The 24,871-nt window shown below is 33.1% G+C and overlaps 1 protein-coding gene across 8 annotated transcripts in view; it reads right to left on the reverse strand.

Annotated features, from left to right (window-relative positions):
* PHF14 (PHD finger protein 14) overlaps positions 1–24,871 on the reverse strand; it is a 162,452-nt gene that overhangs the window by 69,364 nt on the left and 68,217 nt on the right. For 4 of the 8 annotated variants that reach the window (XR_014028513.1, XR_014028515.1, XR_014028516.1 and 1 more), the window contains exons 15-18: positions 14,567–14,617; positions 14,324–14,445; positions 1,971–2,088; positions 547–608 (exon numbers count right to left, since the gene is read on the reverse strand). Coding sequence is in view for 4 of the 8 variants with exons in the window: in XM_081344064.1 (XP_081200190.1) it covers positions 547–608; positions 1,971–2,088; positions 14,324–14,445; positions 14,567–14,617 (353 nt within the window). In the remaining 4 variants the exon portion in view is untranslated. The remainder of the gene's footprint in view (positions 1–546; positions 609–1,970; positions 2,089–14,323; positions 14,446–14,566; positions 14,618–24,871) is intronic. The other 4 variants (XR_014028514.1, XM_081344066.1, XM_081344065.1 and 1 more) reach the window with 1 other exon arrangement.

Consider the following 24,871-nt stretch of genomic DNA (forward strand, 5'->3'; position numbering starts at 1 on the left):
GTATATAATGTTTATATAGCCATATTATTCTTCAAGTACCGGTAATATAGTTATTATTTAATTTATTTTATAGTTTACATTAGGTTGATGGCTTTAATAGTAGGTGGAGGGTGGAGTCGGGGTGACTGAATGAAGCTCAGTTTACTGGCTGGATACCCTTCCTGATGCCTACATGGAATTTGCAGCAGGTATTTTTTCTTTGTGTCCTGATAGAGAAACATCTGCCATTGCCTATGATTGAAATCTCAACCTTCCAACTGGGAGGTGAGCATCTTCACCTCTAGGCCACCGCACTGCTCGCTAATATTCTCTTATAATTTGGAATGATCCTTTCTGACTCTAATTTCACTGTTAGAAGAATACTATATGCAAAAACTAAAAACTGAAAAGAAAGCATTGCTATTTCACTGTTTGAAAATATACATGAAACTTCTGAGGGATATAGAAAATAAGATTTAATGGTGGAAAGAAAAAGTGGTGTTGACAAATTGGCTGTGCAATTCATTGTTATAAATAAAGAATATCAATCAGGACAGATTTACTTACTTTTCCATTTCCAATGGATTTCTCTCATGCATGGTCCAGCAGTATATCTGTGTTTGTATGAGCTACGTATATATAAGTTAATATTAAGGCACCAACTAAGAATTCCAATGTGCTAAAAGGTTCTGACTTTACTCTCTTACAGAGAAATGTGGAATAGAAAGGAGAAATCATGCACTAATTAAATTAGATGGGAAAACACAGCCATGAGATGGACACATGATCCCATTCCACAGCTGTGTTTTATGCAGGTAATAAAACTGTTTGCAACTGATAAAGGTATTTTCTTGACTAAATGCAAAAACTGGCAAAACTTAGAAGCACTCATTAAATAATTAACACTTGCAGTGTACAAACATGCTAAAAGACTACATTTTATCACAAACAAGATTATCACAAACAAGAGGTAAGATTGCTATGTATCAAAGATCTGATTTTTAAGTTAACATTGCTGGCAAGCAAACATTAATAAATTATTTCTATTCATGCTGCTTTCTCCAAGCAGTTTTAATTTGAAATATTGCCTAGAATACTGTAGCCATTTTTAGTTCACTCAGGAACCAGACTTCATTTAAATATTTTTCAATGTTCAGAATCCCTGTGTCTATCAAAGAATAGATTAAAAGAGTTATGAAGATGACTTTTGTGCAGTTGAAGCTATAACCCTTTTATGAACATAAAAAAGTGTTGAAGATTTAATTGTATAGCTACACAGATACACCTTGATCTTTTTGATCTTCTGCAAATAGACCTGTTCCAAAACCAATGGATGGTTATAAAGATCCTACACTAAAAATTATACATTTAACAAAAAAGAATTTGATTAATAACATTCACTGCATAACTTATTCTTCCATTTGAAAAGAAAATTACAATCTTATTTTGCTTCATGGCTTACAATAGTCTATTTCAGAATTCATATAAATGATACGAAGACTAAATCATCTAATCTTTATAAGTAAATACATGTATCAAAAGAATTAAGTGCAGTTAGCAATAATGCACTGTATTTGCATATATTTTCAATTTCATTTTAAATGCATCTCTTAGACCAACATATACAGAATAAAGGCCTCTTATAGTAAATAATTTAGCAATATGGTATGATTCAAGAATTATTGCAGACATTCACCATTAAAATCTTCAAAAGTATAGAACATTCTTCAATTAAATAACTGAGAATACAACATAGCTTGAATAATTGTGGATATCATTCTATGCTTTGTAAAAAAAAAACAGCAGCATGAATTTTCTCTTTCAATGCTATTGTCATCACATCTGCATTCTTTAAGGTAAACAATGCCTTGAAGTTCTTTGAAGGACTGCATTTGTCGGAACCATGACAGCTATAGTAGGAATTGAATATGAGCTTTTCTGAAATATTTTTGCAAATCTTATCTACATTTTTATAAGACTCATTAACTTACTTTAGATGAGGAAGAATCACATTCTTGACAAATCCACCCATAGCCAGTTTGCTTTGGAGATTTTTTCAAGGGAGGATCCAAACAACCAAAATGATAGCATAATCTGCATTCATCACATCTGCATTAGAAATGAAATGCTTATTTTATGCTCTAGAGAATCAGCAGAAATAAATTATGAACTCTGAAGAAATCTTACAATATTATGAGATATATTTATATATATATAAATATAAATATAATTTTATGGTAAAGATAAAGGTTCCCCCGCACATGCGTGCTAGTTGTTTCCAACTCTAGGGGCCAGTGCTCATCTCCGTTTCAAAGCCGAAGAGCCAGTGCTTGTCCAAGGATGTCTCCATGGTCATGTGGCCGGCATGACTAGACACAAAAGGCGCATGGAACGCTGTTACCTTCCTACCATAGTGGTCCCTATTTTTCTATTTGCATTTTTACGTGCTTTCGAACTGCTAGATTGGCAGAAGCTGGGACGAGTAACAGGCGCTCACTCTTTTATGGTACTACTCCAAAAAAGTGGTGTTATGGAAACCTTTTGGGAAAGTGTACATTTGATGTTTGATAACACCACTTTTTTTGGAGTAGTACCATAAAATTATATATCAATGAAAAGATAATTTAATCAAGAATGTAATGCAATAATTTTTATGAAGAACTTGCTATTAGAATAGCAGTTATAAAGAAGAAAAGTGAAACATGTAGAAAAAAATGAGATATACAAAAATTATCACCATGTCAATTAATACTTAGTTGGATAACCTTTAGCGTGAATTACGGCCTTACAACGTCTTCCCATGGAGTGAACCAAGTCCTTTAGTTCTGCCGCTGTTATAATGTGAAACCAATATTGAATGATTGCTTCTATTAACTGGGTTTTATTGCTGGGTCGCTTCTGACTAACAAGTTTCTTTAGTCAGCTCCATAGATTTTCAATTGGGTTAAGGTCTGGACTATTCCCAAGCCATTCTAGCAGTGGAATATGATTATCTTGAAACCAGTTTTTGCACACAGCAGCAACATTACATGGAGCTGAATCCTGTTGAAATATACATGCTTCATTGTCTTGGAAAAGATCATGTGCGGAAAGCTTCAGTTTGAGCTCAAGTATTTCATTAATGTATTTTTGGCCATTTATATCCCCATTAATCCCACTCTTTTTGATGTCATACGATCCCAGATCATAACACTGACTGGATGTTTCACGGTACATGTAATCCAATCAGGATGCAAATCTTCTCCGATTCTTCTCCTTACGTATTTTATGCCATCACTAACAAACAGGGAGATCTTGGTTTCATCACTCCAAATAACACTGTCCCATTGTTCCTCTGTCTAGGTAACATGGGTTTTAGCCCAGTTTAGTCTTTTCGATCTTTGTTTGAGAGATAAAAGTGGCTTTTTTCATGGAATTCTAGATTTTAGGCCAAATTCCTGCAGTCTGCGCCGAACAGTCCTTGCACTCAACTTCACATTGCATTGGGTCATTTCATCTTGTATACACCCAAATGATTTTCTTCTGTCACGTAGGCACAGTCTCTTTTCTTCTATCATCACTTGCTATTGTGCACCTTTTCCTGCATTTATCAGTGTGGTTTTGTAGTGACTGAGTCTCTTTATACCTCTTCAAAAACTTTGGTTAACTTTGCCACCTTTGGTTAAGTTTCCACCAATTTTTCTTCTAATTTGTTTATAACTTTAGCCTTGTTCATTTAATAATACTATTTTACATCACTTTCTGGGTGACCAGTCAACTGCACCATTACTTTAATTTTATTACGTTTTACAAGCTCACTAAATGAAAGAAAAAAAATCCAATCAACTTGATAGCGATCACATAACACACTGACATATGTCCTCCTCTCAGCTTCAATACATGACATCAATAACTGAATCCTACTGTGATCTGATTGGCTCATTGCCAAAACAAGATGACATCTGATTGGCGCTCTAAACACTCATGCTCATTGGCTACAATAAGATGAAAGAAAGCTACCTGATATCAACCTGTGCTTCCTTTTTCTGGTTATTTGGCTATAACTTTTCATAGAATACAGATAATTGAACAAACTTTGTTACATTACATTCTTGATTAAATTATCTTTCCATTGATATATAATTTTATGGTACTACTCCAAAAAAGTGGTGTTATTAGCCATCAAACCTCAAATGTATTTTTCCCAAAAACGTTTCCACAATTTTGGCCACTACTGTAATTACATACTACTCTTCTGTATGTTAACAATATATCCAACCAATAATGGAGATTCATATGGACACTAGCACCTCTAGAACTCCTGATCTGATAGCTAACTTATCAGAGAATGTTTATGTATTAGTATTACAATAACAATTTTTGCTAACATCTCAACTACATTGTAGAGTATTCTTTCTTTTGAAATTTGATGGAGAAACATAAGAATAAAAGTTATGGATTTATTTTACTATTTTTAAAATAATCTGTAGCCCTGATTGCTTTGTTGTGGGTGGCTGAAATTTTCCAATTTTCATGAAGTCTGATTGGCCAGAAAAAGGAATACATAAATAAATAACAATTTTACCACTACAAAGATGCTTAATCCTGAGCTGTCATCAAGGAAATCTTTGAAAGTTCCATACAGAAAATCATTTATACCACAAAGTGGGTAGGGAGTAAAGATATAAATTATATAAATGATATTAAAAAAGAACAAGAGACACAATTAGGTGTAGAAAATTAACAACCGATTGTGACAACTCCACAAATACTGGACAATGCAAATAACTTAACTGTAATTGGAATATAAATATGACACCAGCTTTTATTATGATGATAATTTGAATATAACTCTCTTTGCGCAGTTGAAACAAGTGTGCCAAATAAATTCACAATTTTTAAGAGGTCAGGTATGATATTTTTTCTACATGGATAGCAACAAGGTTGAGAATCTTTTGAGAAAAAAAGATACGATAGACATAGCAGTGAAGATCTTATTCTACGAGGAAGTGTCCCATGATAATCTACAACTTTTAACAGAACAACTTTGGGACTCTTTTTCATGGATATCAACAATGCTGAGAATTTCTTGAAGAAAAGAAATTTGATAGACACTTCTGAGAAGAAAAAGACTTTATTCTATAAAGATAGGCTGGAGGGAGTGACTTAAATTTAATGATTTAATTAGGATGAATTTTTATTAGTTTGATATATGTATTGAAAGAAATCTCTAAAGTAGTTTTGTATTTATAAAATGAGTTTATATATGCATGTTTCTGTCCTTTTATGTAATGTTGAATAACTCCCAAAGTTTGTAAAATATCATTGATCAAATTTGAAAATAAAAGAAGAAAATATTTTACTCCATGAAGATAAACTTGAGGGAAAGATTTAAAACAAATGGGCTAATTGGAGTTAAGTTAGGTATCATTGAATTTATTCTAATTAATTCATTTCATATATCAATATATATTATATATTGGTGTGATATATATTTGAATGAAAGCTTTAATGTACTTTTGTGTTTGGCATTCTGGGTTTAAAATGGTTTTTTCCTTTATATATAATATTTGAGCAATTTTTTAAATTATTATTTTAAAATTATTTTAAAACATTAAAACTAAGTGTTTTTTCCCCTTTAGGGTTAAAAAATTGAAATGATATATTTCTTTTAATATAAATAATTCTTTTAAAATAAATTATGAGAGTTTATAAAGATTAATGAGTAAATAGAAGCATATACTATTCCCCCCAACAAGGGGAAGTAGACATGGTCAAATTGACCTCTCATTTGTGGAGTTCCTCAGGGATCGGTTCTCTCGCCTCTCCTGTTCAACATCTACATGAAGCCGCTGGGTGAGATCATTCGTGGCTTTGGAGTTGGGTATCATCAATATGCTGATGATACCCAGCTTTTTATTTCGACCCCAAACCACCCCAGTGATGCCCTCGACGTGATGTCCCGCTGCCTGGAGGCGGTCCGGGTCTGGATGGGGAGGAACAGGCTTCGACTCAACCCTGACAAGACTGAGTGGCTGTTCGTGCCGGCATCCTGGGAAATTCAGATTATTCCATCTCTGGCCATGGGGGGTGAGCTATTACCCCCCGTAGATAGGGCTCGCAACTTGGGGGTCCTTCTAGATTCACAGCTCTCTTTGGAAGAGCATATTGGAGCTGTGACTAGGGGGGGCTTTACCTAGGTTCGCCTGGTGCGCCAGTTGCGGCCCTATCTAGACCGGGATGCCTTGCGTACAGTCACTCATGCGCTCGTGACTTCTCGTCTAGACTACTGTAATGCTCTCTACATGGGGCTGCCCTTGAGGTCCACCCGGAGACTTCAACTGGTGCAGAATGCAGCCGCGCGAGTTGTCTTGGGGGTTTCCCGATACTCCCATGTTACACCTTTGCTCCGCGAGCTGCATTGGCTACCAGTTGCTCTCCGGGTGAGGTTCAAGGTGTTAGTGATGACTTACAAAGCCCTTCATGGCATGGGTCCAGATTACCTATGGCAACACCTGCGGCCGGCGTCAACTTCCCTCCGTCCAGTGCGCTCCCACAGAGAGGGCCTCCTCAGGGTGCCTCCGATCAAAGAATGCCGATTGGTGACCCCCAGGGGGAGGGCGTTTTCTGTGGGCGCGCCAGACCTATGGAACCGCTTACCGGTCGAGCTCCGGATGGCCCCCGACCTTCGCTCCTTCCGGCGCGATCTCAAAACCTTCTTTTTTGAACAAGCTGGCCTGGTCTGACGGGATGGGGTTGGGTTTTTTATAATTAGTTTTAATTTTTAATATGTATCAATTACTACGGGCATAGTTGTTTAATCACTTTTTAATTTTTGTATCCTGTTTTTTATTATGTATTGCCCTGTTCACCGCCCTGAGTCCTTTGGGAGAAGGGCGGTATACAAATTAAATTATTAAATTAAATTAAATTAAATTAAATTGACTCTTTTATCCAAAGAAGAGAATATATTTAATTTTGTTTCTATTTGGAAATTGCTTCCGGATTTTGTCATTGCAATTAAAAAAATTGAAACTTTGATTTGATTTTTTATTTATTTTTGCTGATTAGATAGGTTTGTTGCTATAGAATGACTAGTATATACTGTTGTGTAAAAGTAAAAAGTTGAGGTTGTAATGTTATCTTCTACTGTGCTAAAGAGTCGGTGCCTTTTTCTTTCTTTACATCATATTTTCTTTTTTTCTTTTCCCCTCTTCCCTCCTAGTTTTCTATTACTTTTTAAAATTTCTCTTGGATAAACTAATAAAAATGCATTTTTAAAAAAAACATAATCAGCCTTGTTGTGCAGATAATATTATGAAGAATCAATGCACTGTTTAATTAGGTAGGTGGATTTATCTTAGAATATCAGAGGTTTTTGGCTACTTATAAAACTGTGATGCACTGTAATACTCCAGTTTTGACAGCTCTAGCCTCTGGCCCATCTGAGCCAAGATTTTCTTTTCCCAGCTAGAATTAGCACATCCAATTACTATTTTCTTTAGTAGTCCCTTTGATGAAAGAAGCTTCTGGGTTCTAAACTGAGAAGACTTATTCTTTATACTTTAGTGTGAAGTGGACTGCTTTTGAGAAATATTTGAGGCTGAGTATGATTTCACTCCAAGCTTCACATAGACATACATGGAATGTGTAGTTTAATAAATTCTATTTCTGTTTCATAAATTTAAGTTAGGTATCATTGAATTTATTCTAATTAATTCATTTCATATATCAATATATATTATAATGTGGTGTCTGTAATTAATTTTAAACCTAGAAAAGAATGAAAGTAGGAAGGGAGAAACATACAATCTACTCTGCCCATTAGACAACTTTATGTTCTGGGCAAGCATTTTTTAGATATTTCCTGATGACTAGTTTATAAGAACAGACGGAAGCTACTTTGCTTCACTGACCTACAAAACTTGTGCAAGACAGAAAGAAGTCTTCCACACAAAAAAAGGGAATCATGCAGATATAACTCCTTGAATTGTGTCATTCTCCAGGGATCATTCAGTATTGAAAGTTCAATTGAAAGTAATGCTCAATATTTCAAAACTCTACCAGAAAATATAGTATTAAAGAAAACACTCAATCTCAATCCTTACTACAGACTTATTTTATTATCCACTTGGCAGAGTTCAAACACACCACAGGATAAAGATAATGTCTTTTGCGGGTGAGGGTTTGTTCTCCAAGCTTTGGGCTGGTTCCTGAACATTTTGTTACCAGGCTTAGGTAATATCTTCAGCATCTTCAGAAACCAACCAACAAGCTCTGAGAACAGATCTTCATCATCATCCTACACCCGAGATACAGATATTCATCACTATTGCAAACTATGTCTTACGTCCTTAAAAAAGGGTGAACAAAGACTTACTGTACTGCAGTCAAGCACTTTTGGAAGACTTACTCTACAGTATGTTAAAAAATGGCTGTGACAGAAATCATTTTGCTACCAAGTCTTTTTTTTTCAAAAGAAAAAATATAGCTATAGTGGGGAAAGATTTTCAATCAAATGGGTCATTCAGATTGATATATCTTCAGAGGCAAAAACTGGTTTACTGCTGCTAATGGTTGTATTTATTTAACTGGTCACAAAGATACAATAGGATTCTAAAAAAATAATAATAGGTTTGCATAATTACAGATGGATGCTCATTAGAACCCCAAAGTATGACAAATCATATATAAGGTCATGAATAAAACAAGGTACAATAATACTCTTCCCAATTTCTCTCTGACATTTTTTAGAAGGTGAATATCAATCATCAAGCACCCACAGCTTCTCAAATACAGCCCCTATTGTGTAAACTAAAATAGGAATGTGCTATTAGCTCTCAAAAAAAATCTGTATTTATAGTAGTATGAGATGATACTTACAGTTTTAAAAAGATATATTCTTCTATCATTTAATAATGCTATGTTTATGCATTTGCTTCTTTCTTATATATTTACAAGATTTTGGAAATATGCATACGTCTATATTTTACAAAACATGGGGGGGGGTTGCTCACTTTCTCATGCATAAATATTTAGATACTTTTCTGCAGAGAGTTAATGATTAGGATAATATGTGTGTTGCTATAATTAGCCATGCTAGCATCACAAAGTGAAGTTACATCATTATTACAGAGTAATGTATATCAGAAAATGAAAGCCACTGTATACACTACAACTGGATAATACAAGTCTGGCATACAATGTGTCTGTGCTATTTTTTTAAAAAAGTGCTTATTTATCAAATTATGCTGTAGGCTTTAAGTATAAAAAGATGTGTGTTTAACTTAATTTAGTAAAATGACTGATTAACAGGTAAAAGATGATGCCTTTTAAAAATATGGTAAGAGAATTAAAAAAAACCCCTAAAGGACTGCTGGATAATAATTCAATGATTACAGAAATTATGAATTCTGTAGGCAGATTCAAAATGCCTAGCCAGTCATTCCCTCTCTAGGCCAAGTTATGTTTCTTTTTTAAATAAGAAATAAGGAAAGTCAGCAAACAAAATGTCACCATTAAATCATTTGGCATCATTTTCTGTCAAAAATGTAATGGAAAAAGCACACATCATAGAAAATGTTACTGCTCTTCCAGAACATCTTTTCACTTGGTTCAGGGCTCATTCCTTTCCACTACAATATAGACTCAACTTGCTCTCTGCAGGCTTAATGTGGCAGATGAAGGATGATGGCATTTCCAGCAGACCACAGTGTAGTGATTTTAGTGGTTATCTGAGTGAAACTGATGCTATGATTTAGAATAACTGCTCTGTTTATGTGCAGTGGTAAAAGTCACTTACTACACAGTCTTGCAACGTCAATTCATTGCTTCTATTATATATTCCTTTAGCAGCTTTATTGCAGACACAACTTTCAGTGGAAATTAAAGAAGTTGCCTACAATGCTTTCCAGCTCTGGAAGAAGAAATTTTTATAAATTTGGGACAAGGAATCAAAAATAAATGCTTCACAAGAATGATATTAATTTTGTTTTAGTTAAAATATTCATAATTGTGAACCACCATTATACCGTAGTAGAGTATTACAATTATAAAGGTAAAGTAAAGGTAAAGGTTCCCTCGCACATGTGTGCTAGTCCTTTCCAACTCTAGGGACTGGTGCTCATCTCCGTTTCAAAGCCGAAGAGCCAGCACTTGTCTGAGGACGTCTCCGTGGTCATGTGGCCGGCATGACTAGATGCCAAAGGCGTACGGAACGCTGTTACCTTCCCACTGTAGTGGTCCCTATTTTTCTACTTGCATTTTTACTTGCTTTCGAACTGCTAGGTTGGCAGAAGCTGGGACTAGTAACAGGCGCTCACTCTGTTACGCGGCACTCGGGATTCGACCCGCCAAACTGCCGACCTTCTGATCGACAAACTCAGCATCCTAGTATTTGGAAATTTCATTTTTAAAATTCAATTCTTATATGACTTGCACTAAGAATTCATTTTGTTTAATTTATATTTAAATTGAACATTGCATAAAACACCGTATTTCCCCTCTCTTTTAAATCATACAATCTAAGATTGACCACACCATTACTAAGAATACAGTTAAATCTACCTCTTCATATTACCTATCCTATCAATTTTGAACTCTTACAATTTATTATTTATTTCATATTATGAGTATTTAAACTGTATGTGCTTTTAATGTATTGCATTTATGATGATAAGCAAAATAATTCACTCTTACATGATGACTTATTTATAATTATAATTATAATTTATAATTATAATTATAAAAGAGTACTATATAAATGGATAAAATTTCCAGATTCTATGAATACTCAAACATCTATCAATATAACCAATAGATTAAAAAATTTCCACGTTAACTTATTGACTTCATGCATATGAGATGGATGGCCTATAAATTTACTAAATAAACAAACACATAATAAATAAATGGACACCTACAATGAATAAAAATATAGTTTATTCCACCTTTTGATATGCTTCAAATGTCATTCTCTCTTCCTCACATGAGGAATAAAAAAATTCTAAAATAATTTTTCAAGTTGAAGTATGCCAATATTATAATTTTGTTCTTAGTTTACAGCAATTTTTATTTGCAAAAAGAAATTATATTCTGCATCATTTAATTTCTGAAATGTGGAGGTCACAAACTCAAAATAAAGTTTTTTAGATACAAATTCTACAGATGGAAATAAATGATCTGTATTTTACAGAACAGTTATCTTGAACAAAACTATTCATTTAGAATATCTCTAACATTCTGATATTGTTCTGTACATTTTCATGTTTTTAATAAATAAATAAAAAATTCATAAAATTCTATGATGAGGATCTAAGAATCAGTTAACTATTTAAGTTGATGCAGTGGCTCTCTAGATATGTTTCTCAAACAATAACCTGTCTATTCTTGCTTTTCTACTTGGCAGCAATTCATTTTTGAAAATGAGAAATTTTAGAAAAAAGTAGTTTCCATACTTGGCAGATTCCAGTATGATATGTACATATTTCTATAGGTTTATTTCCAAAAGCAGAGCAATTCCTGATGAATGAGGAAGACATATTCCACTTCTCACACTTCCTTATACATTAGGCATATATTGCTGGGTATCTTCCCATATAAACAATATTTCTAGTAAATATATTGACCAACTATATAGTTGGTGAAAGGTCGGTTTTCAAAGTTATAAAAAACTGAAATAACATTATGGAAATAAACAAATGGAAATTTATCCATCATCAATTAAGGGAATCAGCCCCCTTCTGGTACATCCTAAAATGTTTAGGAAAAGAAATAGAAATATAAAGTCTCAATATGAAAATTAGTTCACTTGCTAGAATTGTTTGTACTATTACTCTTTCTTCTTAATAAATCTTGCTAAATAGAATTTTGTGAATTCATGCATAAAAAGGTTACTTTCTTTTCAGGCAGCTGCCAAGGGACTAACAATCCTAATTGAAAAATAAATAAATTACAGAACAGAAAGCATAATATAAGAGTTTGCACTGAATTTACAACTGTTATCACACAATACTTTTTTTAAAAAAAAAGGTATCAGCATTCAGATTATAAAAGTCATATCCAAATTTTTGGAAATAAACACTACCAGCAATTTTAACAGCACTGTTAATTTTTCAAATCAACTAGGGTAGTGAAAAGCCCTGCAACTGATCATATACACTATCTTAACTAAAGCCTTTCCCTGACGCAGAAGATTACTTCATTCTATAATATTTCTAGTCACTTTTCAAAGATGGAGCTGAAGATGTTCTATGATCCTTTAAAAAAACCAGCAGCATTTCTTTAACAGAAACAGTATCCTATTGATAAAAGAATTGAAAACAGTCTTGACTACTGGACAAAAGAAATAATACTTGGAATCATCTGCCAAAAATATTCCTATAATGCCATACAATAGATAAATGTGTTTGCTTTAACTAGCAATGATGTTTAAAGGCCACTGGAAATTAAAATCTGTGCATGAAGTTGTTCACAGATAAAATAAAATCATGTATACATTTTAAATAACCTGGAATAAAGGTCTTATCTCAAATAAAAAGCCAAAAAGATAAGCTAGATTTATATGTTGTACCAAAATTATCAATATAAAACAAGATGCAACATAAAACACTGGAATGCAGTTATACCAGCATGAACATTGAAGCTTTAACATCTAAAAAGTGTATACAAAAGCAGTAACACACTAAACACAATTTGCAGTTATTACCACCTTAAAGGTTTGTAAAAATGCTATTTTCTTGTAAACCATGCTAAGACTCTTGGAGACAGTACACAAAACAAAAATGGAGTTTTCTAGAACCACACTGCTATTATCAAGGCAATTACAGTAAATTATCCCACAATAGAGCAGATAGATATACACAGGAAATCATACTTTCAAAGAAGGGGCAAAAGGACAGTCATATAGTAGCAGCTCCTACTATTAACATGTTATGTGATGTGCAAGGCATTAAAAAAATAAAAAAAAAATAGCTGGACCTTGTGTTACTTTCTAAAGGCCTTAAGAAAATGAAATTCAGAATATATTTTGTTGTCCACAAATATTCAGTTATATGAGAAATTTTGCCTCTGAAATACAATGTTTCATTCTTCCTAGTTTGTCCCCTGAACCATCAATATTCAATATGAGCATGGTTCCAACTTCGAAATTAAACATTCATTATATTGAGGCAAATGTGAGGTAAAATGTCATTCTGAATTATTTGAAATGCTGAATTATCATAAACAATCCTGCAATGCCATTGGGCTTTATGTAGCTCATTGGAATTAATTTGTTCTTTATTCTCTTTTTCACACTTATTTGTTAGACACTAGTAGCTTTAGATTTTTTTATACATATTCCTTTGTTTACCAGTATCTAGAATATTCCTAAATGTTTTATTTTTTTAAAAAAAACCTAATGGAATTAAGACTACTTATTTATATAATGATCTTACCCTAGGATTTTTAAAACGTTGCACGATCCAATGAAGTAAAAAAAAGGGGTTAGATTTATTTCAGTTCTCAACTAAAGCCATGTCTTGAATCATTCCATTTTTGAAACTGACAATAAGTTACATAACTAAAGTTGGAATTAAGAAATATCAACTATAAATCATTAGTTGATCATCATATTTTTAATCTGAATCATGAAATCTATTTATAGATGAATGCAAATGGCTTTTACAATTCTGTAAAACTGGGGAAAAAGTAATTAGAGGAACAAGTTTTATTTTTTATTTACTTAATTTACTATATATCCTGTCTTTATTATTTTTTTTGTAAATTACTCAAAGCATTGAACATACAGTATCTAACTCCTTCCTCTTCCGATTTTCCCCACAACAATGAACCTATGAGATCAATTGGGCTGAGAACAGTCTCTGACTCAAAAGCACCCAGACACTTTTTCATGGCAGAAATAGGACTAGAACTCACAGACTCCTGTTTTCTAGTCTTGGAATAAAAATATTTCTGTTTGTGGACATCAGTATAACTTTTAGACAAGTGAAAACTAACTTCATACATAAGTTTGTGACAGAAAATAAAAAAACAGATCCTGTATCACACAGATGACTGGCTTTTTATCTTTTATGTTCTGTTAAAAGACATAGTACGGTAATTCACCCTGACAGAGAATTAATTCTATATCTGAAACTGACAGATAAACATAGAGATCCATTACATTTAAATCCACAGAGAAAACATGTGGCAAGTCAATTAGTGGATATAAGTGGATCAAATAATTGTTTCTGAGGTATGCATTCCCCTTAAGTCAGCTGGCCTTATTCAGTACTTTAAGAGTTCATTCATTACAAACTTGATGAGAAAGTGATGAAAGTGGAACTTTAATTTCCTTTGGAAAAGATTATAACATTAGTCCTACCTTACTAGATTTTCATTGTCTCCAGTTCCTTTACATGTAGCACATTCCGTTCTTAAGTCCTCAGATTTTGGCTTCTTTTGTACAATAGATTGTCTTTGTCTTCTTTCTCTTGGAATCCGTTCCTATTGGAAGGAGAAGCATCAAATCAAAACCAAGGAAAGGTTTTAGCATTAGCAACATTACTTCTTACTCTTGACATTTTCATCGAGTCAATAAAAATGAATAAAATTACAAGATTCCAACCTCAGGTTTTTCTTCTTCTGGAAGATAGCTTCGTTTTCGTCCTCTAGTTCTCTAAAAGTAAATAAAATTTAAAATTAATGCATTTCCAGCTGAAAAAATCCAAACCAAAGTTTTTATTTGAATGTATAACTTATTTTTGTAGGTTCTGTATTCAAATAAAGTCTTTGAAAAACAGTAACAGTAACAAAAGTGTTTAATGAAAACAAAAACATCCAATAGTACTGAAACTGTTGAGGATTCAGGTTACATCTAGAAAAGTAAACCAGAAAAAAAGCGAGGAAAGTTAAGATGCAGATAGCTATACAAAGTCTATGAAAAGGATTATTTGGCTCTAAAAGTTGACCGTATAGCAAAAGGACTTAACTGAAAACTAGAAATGGGGAACAAAGAAAAGGAAAGATCACAGATGCCTAAAGCAAACTGATGCCAGAACACTGACATGTATAATGTCATATAAAAATAATTTTATATACTTGTGTCCTGGCCTCTGATACATGTATGTCATATATATAATGAGAAACTGACAAAGGAGAATGCTCGTAGTTCAGGGTTGAAATGAAGGGTCCTTGGTGGAGTTGGAAGCTTGGCACTCTTGACAAATCAGCCATCAATAGACACATAGATGTAAACAACATCTACATATTGTGCAAAAAAGACAATCAATAAATCAAAATGGGGGGGAACCAAAACATCTCCTGACTAGCAATCAACACCCAGATGAGCAGATTAATACCAAGATTAACATCAGACCAACAATCAAGAAGTGATACCCCAATAAAAAAACTGCCAATAGTAAATAGTCCAACCAAAAAACACCAAGACCACTCCCACCAACATCGAACATAAACTGAGAACAAACCCCACGCCCCACTAGCACTGCTGATATTATTTAGTTTGAGTAATGAAACATCTTCAAGAGAAAGTAAACACACCAAGGACCCTTCATAATGAGAAATGTTTATTTTTACCCCCCAATGTCTTCTGAAATGAAGCCCATGGGAAGAATACCACTGCCAGCTGAATTGGTTCTTCTGAAATATATAGAAGAAGCAACTTGTATCAAAGCAAAGACATTTCTGTGGAGATATCATTTCTGTATCTCATTCTAATAATCTATGTTTAGATTATTTTGGTAAATAAGTAGATATTTTTTTCTTTTATATAAGAAAATGAACTTAAAATTTTAATGAGGGTGATTTATTTATTTTATTTATTTATTTTATTATATTTGTATACCACCCTTCTCCCGAAGGACTCAGGGCAGTGAACAGGGCACATATAAAAAATACAGGATACAAAAAATTAAAAAGAATTAAATAGTAGTCCAGCTAAAACAATCGATAACAATATAAAAATCCCCATTAAAACCCCAACATATCCCCATCAGGCCAGGCCGGCTTGTTCAAATAGATGGGTCTTCAGACCGCGTCGGAAGGAGCGAAGGTCAGGTACCATCCGGAGCTTGACCGGCAGCTGATTCCATAAAGCCGGAGGGCCCACAGAGAAGGCCCTCCCCCTGGGGGCCACCAGCCGACATTCTCTGACCGGAGGCACCCTGAGGAGGCCCTCTCTGTGGGAACGCACAGGGCGGAGGGATGTTGACGCCGGCAGCAGGTGGCGATATTAATCAATTCTTCACACAACGTTGAAACTAAAAGTCCTTGTTACTTTCCACTCTGATATTTAGTCCTTTCTTAAAAGCACTATAAATGTAAATAATAAGACAAATGCAGCTTACATGTTGAAAAAAGTGCAAATAGGAAACACTGACTTATAACAAGCTTACTACAGGCTCACTGACTGTTGTCAATCAGGATAATAATTTACAAATCATGTAGGCCAAAGAATCTCTAACTTCTTTATCTCTGTATTTTAAACTGAGTTAATCACACAGCGCACAACCCTTCTGGAGTATGGTTATTTGATTGTAATAGTCCAAGTGTGTTTGGGACATATGCTATGTCAAAATATTTGGATTTCTAATAGTAAACCTATTTAGACAATAATAAACCTACTTAGACATCATCAATTCTAGGATACCAACTTGCATATAGAGTGGCTGTATGGTGAATCCTCAAGAAACACATTTTATGTTTCAAAAACAAAGTAGTACAGATATTCTTCCTACTGATGTCAAACATTTTCCAGAATATTCCTTCTCTTCCGAACAATGGGCACAAAAACCATGTATTGAAAAATAAACACTATACTGCTGCAGTTTGCTGTAGAATGCACAGCATTTACTAGAATGTACAGCAGCCAACCAACAAGAGATATTACATCCCAGAAATTTCAACAGCCTGTGATCCCATACTTCTGCCTAAGTATGCTTTATACAAAAAAGTGCAACTACTGAAAAAGGCCAGTTGATGGCAATCTATATACATACATTCCAATCAAGAACTCCAACTTCCATCAAAATGTAATATTTTTTTAAAAAGTACAGCTGATGAATTTAGCTTAATATACAGAGCTTTCAAACTAATATTACAACAATGATCCTCCTTCAAAACAATAATCACAAAATGATAATCACAGCTTACTAAAGTGGTTCTATAGAGCTACTATCAGTTAACTGAACTGCATGTATAGTTTCTCTACTGCACTACAATGTATTAGCAAGTGGATTTACCTTCTGTACTTATAAGAAGAAAAGAACATTAATTTAAAAAACATTACAGATGAATAACAATGTATGTATACACACAGACTATTTTTAAAGAAAGTACTTATTTCTTTGGATCTATATCAAAATAGTGTGTTGTTTTACATATAATTCACTTATGAAATTTTAAAATATTTGAAAAAAGAAATTATGAATTGCTCTTAGTTGAATATAATCCATAACTAACTAACTTTGAAGTACAAAGGGGAAAGTGGTTATTGACTTTACTCTTGAAAATTTGATTAGAGTTAAGTACAAAAAGAGACTATGAACTTGGGGAATTTCAATTGTTCAGTACAATAGGGCAATTAAATCAACCCATTTTGTCAAATTATAAACTGCTAAATTAATATGAGATGAAATGCCTGAACATGCTGGTGCCAATAGCTACTGGTGGACAGTCCTAAAGCTAAAGTACTAATGATATAACATCATTTACACACATATGGAAATATTGCAAATTTTTTGTTTGTTTCTATGAAACGAGCAGGCATGGAAAACAAATTGTAGATTTAAGCATTCCATTGTGAAAATTTGCAACACATTTCTGCAAAGGGCAATACCATCTGCTTCCATTGGCTAATATCATAGAGCAGATGGAATTATTTTCACACCAGAAGTGGCAACTCTTTCTGTACTGCCAGCTGATGGTACCATCTAATTAGGTACTTTACATTTACAACTCCAGGAAAAGAAACCAACTAAAACATAACAAAAAGGCTTAGTGAACCACTAAGTTTGTAGATTATGTAATGTCACATTCAGATCTTTTCTTTTTCAGATAAATGAGCAATCATGTTATATATTAATTGTAAAAAAAATACTATATAAGTAAATATTTGTATTATAAAAAGCATGAATAAATATTATAATCCATTGCAATAAATCTATTGTTTATTCTATTTTAAAGGCAATACAACAACATTGGATATTTATTATGATAATTTAGGAATATTATCCTGTACAAAGCTTTTGTCATTTCAGTTACAAGTATTTTTGATCAGACTGGCTTAGCTAACCTTTCTGGAACCTATTTGCACATCATTATCCATTAGGGGTTTCTAGTGTTAATATGATCCAAATCATTAAGCATTGTTCAGTACATATTCCAAATCAGTTAAAACATATGAGCTATAAATGTGCTCTCAAGCAATAAAGTGTTTTCTATATAAAATTAATACAATCAAAGCAATCTATTTCCAAGCGCACTAGCTCTGAAAATGTAAGAGGGTAATATGAGAAAACTCAACAACATGCAGTCACCAACATGGCTACCTGAAACAATATAATTCCTTTAGTTTGAAGTGATATTTTTATTGATATTTTTAAAGAAATGCAAAAACAATGAATAATATATTTTGCTATAGCTTCAGGTTTTTTTAAAAAAATCCTGCAATCTTTTTATGTATGCTGATATGGTTAAGATATTGAATCTGGGCTGGGAAGACCTAGGACTCAAGGCATGTAAGCTTATTACATGACAGTGAACAATTACTCTAACTCGGTCCTATTAATTTCATAGGGATGGTGTCATAGGGAAAAAAATGAAGACAGGAATCTCTGAATACTACCTTCTGGGGAAAGGTGACATACAAATCTAGCAAATTTATAAATAAAACATAAATACAGTATCAGTTTCTATGGTTATTTGTTTTACCTTTGTTTATTCTTTTTTTCATTTATATTTCTCTTTTATAATATATAAAAATAAGAAAGGCAGGAACAGATATTTCCATAGGAGGTACCTGTTGATTGTTCTATAATTCTCATTTTGGGGCTATTGCTGCATTTCAGGTAATGGTCTAGATTAATGGAAGAAGCAACAACATATTGGGATTTGCAAATTAAAGTTGAAATACTTTGGAAGAAAAAATAACTACAATGAGTATAGTATGATTCTTAGTGTTATACTAAAAGGGTCATCCCAAAATAATTTGAAGCTTTAATTTTATTGGATTGATTGGATTGACTCTGCAAAAAAACTATCTTGCTTAGAATTTCCTATGCACCACAATACTTCCTCTTTTTGAAATTCAAATCACTGAAAAATACCAAGACTACAGGCTGTGATTTCAATGGATGAAAATGAAAGATAACTAAGCTAATAGTTCAGTAGGAAAACACATGCTTGTACAGCTAGTCCTCGATTTACTGCCACAACTCAGCCAAAATTTCTGTTGCAAAATTTGTTAAGTGAATTTTGCCCATTTTATGATCTTTCTTGCCACAGTTAAGTGAATCACTGCACTTATTAAGTTTTAACGTGGTTGTTAAGTGAATTTGGCTTCCCCATTGATTTTACTTGTCACATAACCCGTGGATGCTGCACCCTCATAAATATGAACCAAGCATCTCAATTTTGATCACATGATCATGGGATGCTGCAATGGTTGTGTGAAAAATGATAAGTCACTTTTTTTAGTGCTGTTGTAATTTTGAATGGTCACTAAATAAACTGTTGTGAGGACTACCTGTATGCAGGTGATATTAGTTTCTATCCTCTTATTTGAAATAAAAGGTTCAGGTAGCAAGGAATAGAAAACTTTTGACAGTTATGTACTTTCTGACAGTTAAATCTGCTGGACAGATAAATTCTTTAAAATTGTTTATAGCTTCTTCTGCAGCATTGTTTTATCTCATTTTTTACCTTCTTGCACTTGAATTTCCTCCCCTCCCGCACTTCAAATTAGTATTGATTGATGAAAACTCCCCTAACCCTAACCCCCTTTTTATCTTTGCAAGATTTACAAGATTTTGAATGGGGTCCCTCTGTTTTCTTCCTGGGGCTGAAAGAATGTGACTGGCTCAAACATTCAGCTGTACCAAGGTGAAATTAGAACTTGCAGTCTCCTGGTTTCTAGCCTGATGCCTTAACTACTACACTAAGCAGGATCATTTGACAAATCAACAAAGAACACTTGCCCTGATTCAACAATATAAGGCTGAATAGCAAAGGAAACTACATTTTAAAGCTAGATTATTGGTTTACAAAACAGAACATTTCAAAGCAGTTTATGTTTGTTATTGTTTTAGAAAATTTTGTATTTATTTGATCATTTACCGGTAATTTTTTTAAAATAATAGCCCTAATGACAATTGAACTATACAGGATTTGATTCCAAGTTAATTTCTGTATTAGCAAATGATAACTATCTTGAAAACATTTTCATGCTAATTAAATAGACTTTTTCTTGGGGAAATATATTGGAATTTTTCTAAAAGATAACTTGTGAACAACTGAATATGGATCCTAAAACTGGTCAAAAATCTATTCAAAACACAACTATATGTATATAGAGAAAAAATGTGAAATCACAGTTGCTAGTTCTTAAGCTAGTGGTGGCCTTCATACACATTTGAGTTTTTCCCAAGAACCTTGGAATATCATAATCTATCAGCACAGTAGATGTGAGGATCCAAGCAGTGTGGCTTTTTGTAATTGACAGATGGAAATGTTGTTAATGCATAAATTTTCTAAGTGCTGTCTGCCAATAACTACTGGGATTACAGTGGCCAATTTATGCCATAGTCTTTCAAATCTGATTTTCAGATTTTTATACTTTGTGACCTTCTCCAATTACTTCTCTTCTATTTGACTATCCCTGGTATTGCCACATCAATTACCTACACTTTCTTTTTTTCAACCACAGTTAAATATGGCATAATATAAACCAAGATTTTATCACTTTCTATTATGAAATCCCACAATATTTTAACATTACTATTAAAGACTCCAAAAACTTACAATTGAATGAGTATTTTTAAATTAAACATTTGTATATGAGTTAAGATAATTCTGTTAATATAAAACTGTGGGATTATAATTGTTTTCAAAATATTATGGTATTAGAGGTAGACTTCACTTACCAACTGCTTTGTTCAGCAACCATTTGAACTTAAGATGGTGCTAAAAAAAAATTCTTTCTATTTATATTCCCTGTTATGTGCCTGTTTATTCTCTTGCAATTCATTCCTCTCCAAAGGATGTAAATACAAACACTGTATCCCTTCTTTCTAATTATCCCAGTGCCTGGGTGAGTATTCAAAAGGGTGAGGGAGTGGGGGGGGGGGAAAGAAGCTGAAGAAAAATCATTAGGAAGCAAACAAAAGCCAAACGTGTGAAACTGAAACTTATTAGTTACAGGCAACCTTTTGGAGTCTGCTATCCTAACACCAAGGTCAGCATTTCAAAAGGTGGGGCAATGGGGAAAAGAAAAGCATAGTTGTAGTCACATGATTTCCCATTTAGCCATTGCGTTGCTTAAGGGGAGAACTGCAGATTCCAATTGAGGACTAACTGTTTTTGTGTTATTCTTTGCTATAATTTTACCTTCATTTCATTATTTATTGTTATTTTAGCACCTGAAGTGAGGTATAAATTTAATAGAAAATATTCAAAATATTGACCACATTCTAAAGCATTAATCTGCTTTTCAAATACAAAGATGCACTAGCACAGGGGTCAGCAACCTGAAACAGTGAAAGAGCCACTCGGAACCGGTTCCCTCACAAAAGGGAAAACTGGGAGCTGCAAAACATGTGTGTGCATGTACGTAGATGTGCGCATGCGCAGAACAGGGCTTGACTGAAGAGTGGAGCCAAGGCAAGCTATGCACCTACCCTGCATATTTGAATTGATTGGTTGAACTTTTTTAGTCCCACTTTTTTTTTTGGACTGCACATGGCAGAGGACTGGGAGCTGCGGGAGACGGCTGAAAGAGCCACATGCGGCTCCGGAGCCGCGGGTTGCAGACCTGTGCACTAGCATATGCTACATTTGAATAAAATATATTTTATTCAGAGTTTATATTGTTACTTTTTAAGAATTATGATTTGATGCTTGATACATTATAAAATACCTAATGTTTATTATTTGAAATGTAATATTAGGCTGACATTATACTTTCAACTTTGAATAATCTCTCTTCTTAATTTCATGAAGAAATAAAAAAACGACTGAAAAAATGAATATTGTGGAATAACAGTCCCCAATAATCACTTCATAAAATCATTCTTTGAGTAGAAAAAAGAAAATTGCAAAGTCATGCCTACAACTTATCTGGAAAAGTACTGTATAATTTACTAAGAAATCTAGTGGAATCAACCAATCCTTTCTTCTTTCCAGGTAAAGGTTTTACTCTCCTAACTAAATTATTTCAATAGACATGTTCAATTCCTTTGAGAGAGATGCTTTGTAAGAGATGTGACTCACAAAAAGTGCATCAAAGTGCACAGAGAAACATATATAGTCTCAGATTGCAAACTCTTTAAAAACTGTGCTTTATAAAGCAACTTTTTTAAAAAAAAAACCACCCCGAAAATATCTATAATCCAATTAAATATTAGGTCTGTGCATATTTTTAAAAATGATTTGAATAAATATTTTGGAATGCACAGGAATATGACCACACCAACTCATTTTATTAAAGCAGACATGTCTTTATTGTGACTTCTTTCTTTCTGTATTCATGCAGAAATCTGAAAAAAGATAACTGCTTTAAAGAATATATTCCAAAGTACATGTAATACAAAGTACAGTACAAATTATTTTTGACACATGCACATCAATAGCCAGTTAGGTATTTGTCTGTATAACACACATATATAATAGTTGTACCTATTTACTTGTAATTTATATCAGTGATTCAAATCTAAATGACTTATCTTGCTAAAAGACATTTGCCTGAATTTTTCAGATTTACATTTTAGCCATAGAGCCATAGTTTCAGTACCTGGTACTTCTATATTTATTTTTAATTAAAGCCAAATGTAATTAATTCACACATCATGAAAACTTTAACCATCTGTAGATGGTATTTCATCTGCTACCAGCCTTGGGAAGATATCCCAAGGATGTTTATACCCATTAGGTCTTGTGGAACAGCAGATTTATGCTATTCCCATTATAATTAAAATTAAGCTCCCAAAATAGCCATTTGATCACAAGTCATGAGAGAAATGAGTGACAGAATAAGAATTTGAACCTGTGGGTCCCTAATGTAGCATTTAAACTGTTACTCTATATTGCACAATAAACATGAGCTAAAGAGATCCATGGGTACACAAATATATATCTGAAACTCCCCATTTTCATTCAGCATGGATAGCTGCTACAATGTCATCTCAATATTTGAACTGGAGGTGGGGAAAACATTTCAAGATTAAAGCACTCTGACCCAGAAACATCACATTCTAACTTGGAATGGCTATTCAGAAGGTTCTTTCCATTTTATTGTCAGTTTAGAAACAGACCACTTCAGTTATCAAACAGGCACTAAAACTGCTGTTTTGTGGCAGGATTGAAAGAGGTAAGAACAGGATACTTCAAGATAGAAAAAATTCAGATTTATACACATTCTTAAGAGAACTGACAAATGGCTCAGATTCTTTGAGGGAAATTTAACAATACTTTAGTTTTAAAAAAACATATGGACAAGAGGAAGTAAGAATGCTGAGAAAAATTCAGAAAAAAGTTCCTATTGCTCTTTCCATTAGGAGAGATAATGGGAGGAAAAATACTTCGTAGAACTTCCTAATATAATATAATAAATATAAATATAATACATAAATATAAGATATAAAAGATTTTTTTTAAAAAATGACACATTTTAAATTTTGAAAATAAATTCAAATATATTGTCTCCTACATTACATTTCTAACACAACTTCATCAGCATGTAAATTACTGAACACCCAATTTTGTAAAAAGTGTTTTAACTTTTATTTTTTTTCTGAATCTGTGATTTTATCTGTCTTTGATATATACTATAACTACAGATAAAATTTAATGGTTATACTTTTTCCTATTTTAAATAAACTTTAAATGAAATATAATATCTAATAAAACATACAAAACTAATATAGGCAGATTCTCCAGACATAAGCAATTATTGTTAGAAGATGTAAATAATTCAAAAACATTATTTAGTAATGAGCTAAATAAGTGATTCATTGCAGAGCAACTCTGTATGTCTAAATTATATATCATTTTGTTTAATATATTTTATGTTGTTAGCATGGGTCTCAAAAGAAAGGATTGGAAACGATAACTTGGACCTCAATATTTTGAGTAGGATCACTGAGTGTTTCAGTTTAGGTACTCATCCACAGTTTTCTCAAATATATGTAAAGACATTATAAATGCAAAACCAAGAAGCAACCAGAAAATCTGTAGAATTTATCTTGGATTAGTTCTCCTACACTATATGTCCTGTCATGCTATTAATACAAAAGCATGCATACAGACAACCCAGAAATCACACCTATGCTTTTAAATCTCTGCAGCAATATGCTGCATACCCTTTCTCTGCTTTCTCTGTGTTCTATCTGTAGTGACCTCTATATGGGAGTAAAAAAAGAATGCTCTATTTGAAATCACAGTAGAGAAAACAAATAATTTGTTTCTTATCTTTGATTTTTTATTTCCCTTTCCAATACTAGGTGGGAGAAAAGTTTCCTTTGCTACAGAAGTAAACATGAAGTGAAATATGTCTGTGAATGAGAGATGGATATATACATATGAGAAAGCCATAAAAGAGTTGTTTATTTGCCATTTTATGTGATCTGCAAATAATAAACCAGTCTGAAACCATGATTTCTTATTGATACCCTGATTGTAATTGTGCCTTAGTATATGCACA

Source organism: Vipera berus, assembly GCF_964194415.1.
Source record: "Vipera berus genome assembly, chromosome: Z".
NCBI lineage: Eukaryota > Metazoa > Chordata > Lepidosauria > Squamata > Viperidae > Vipera > Vipera berus.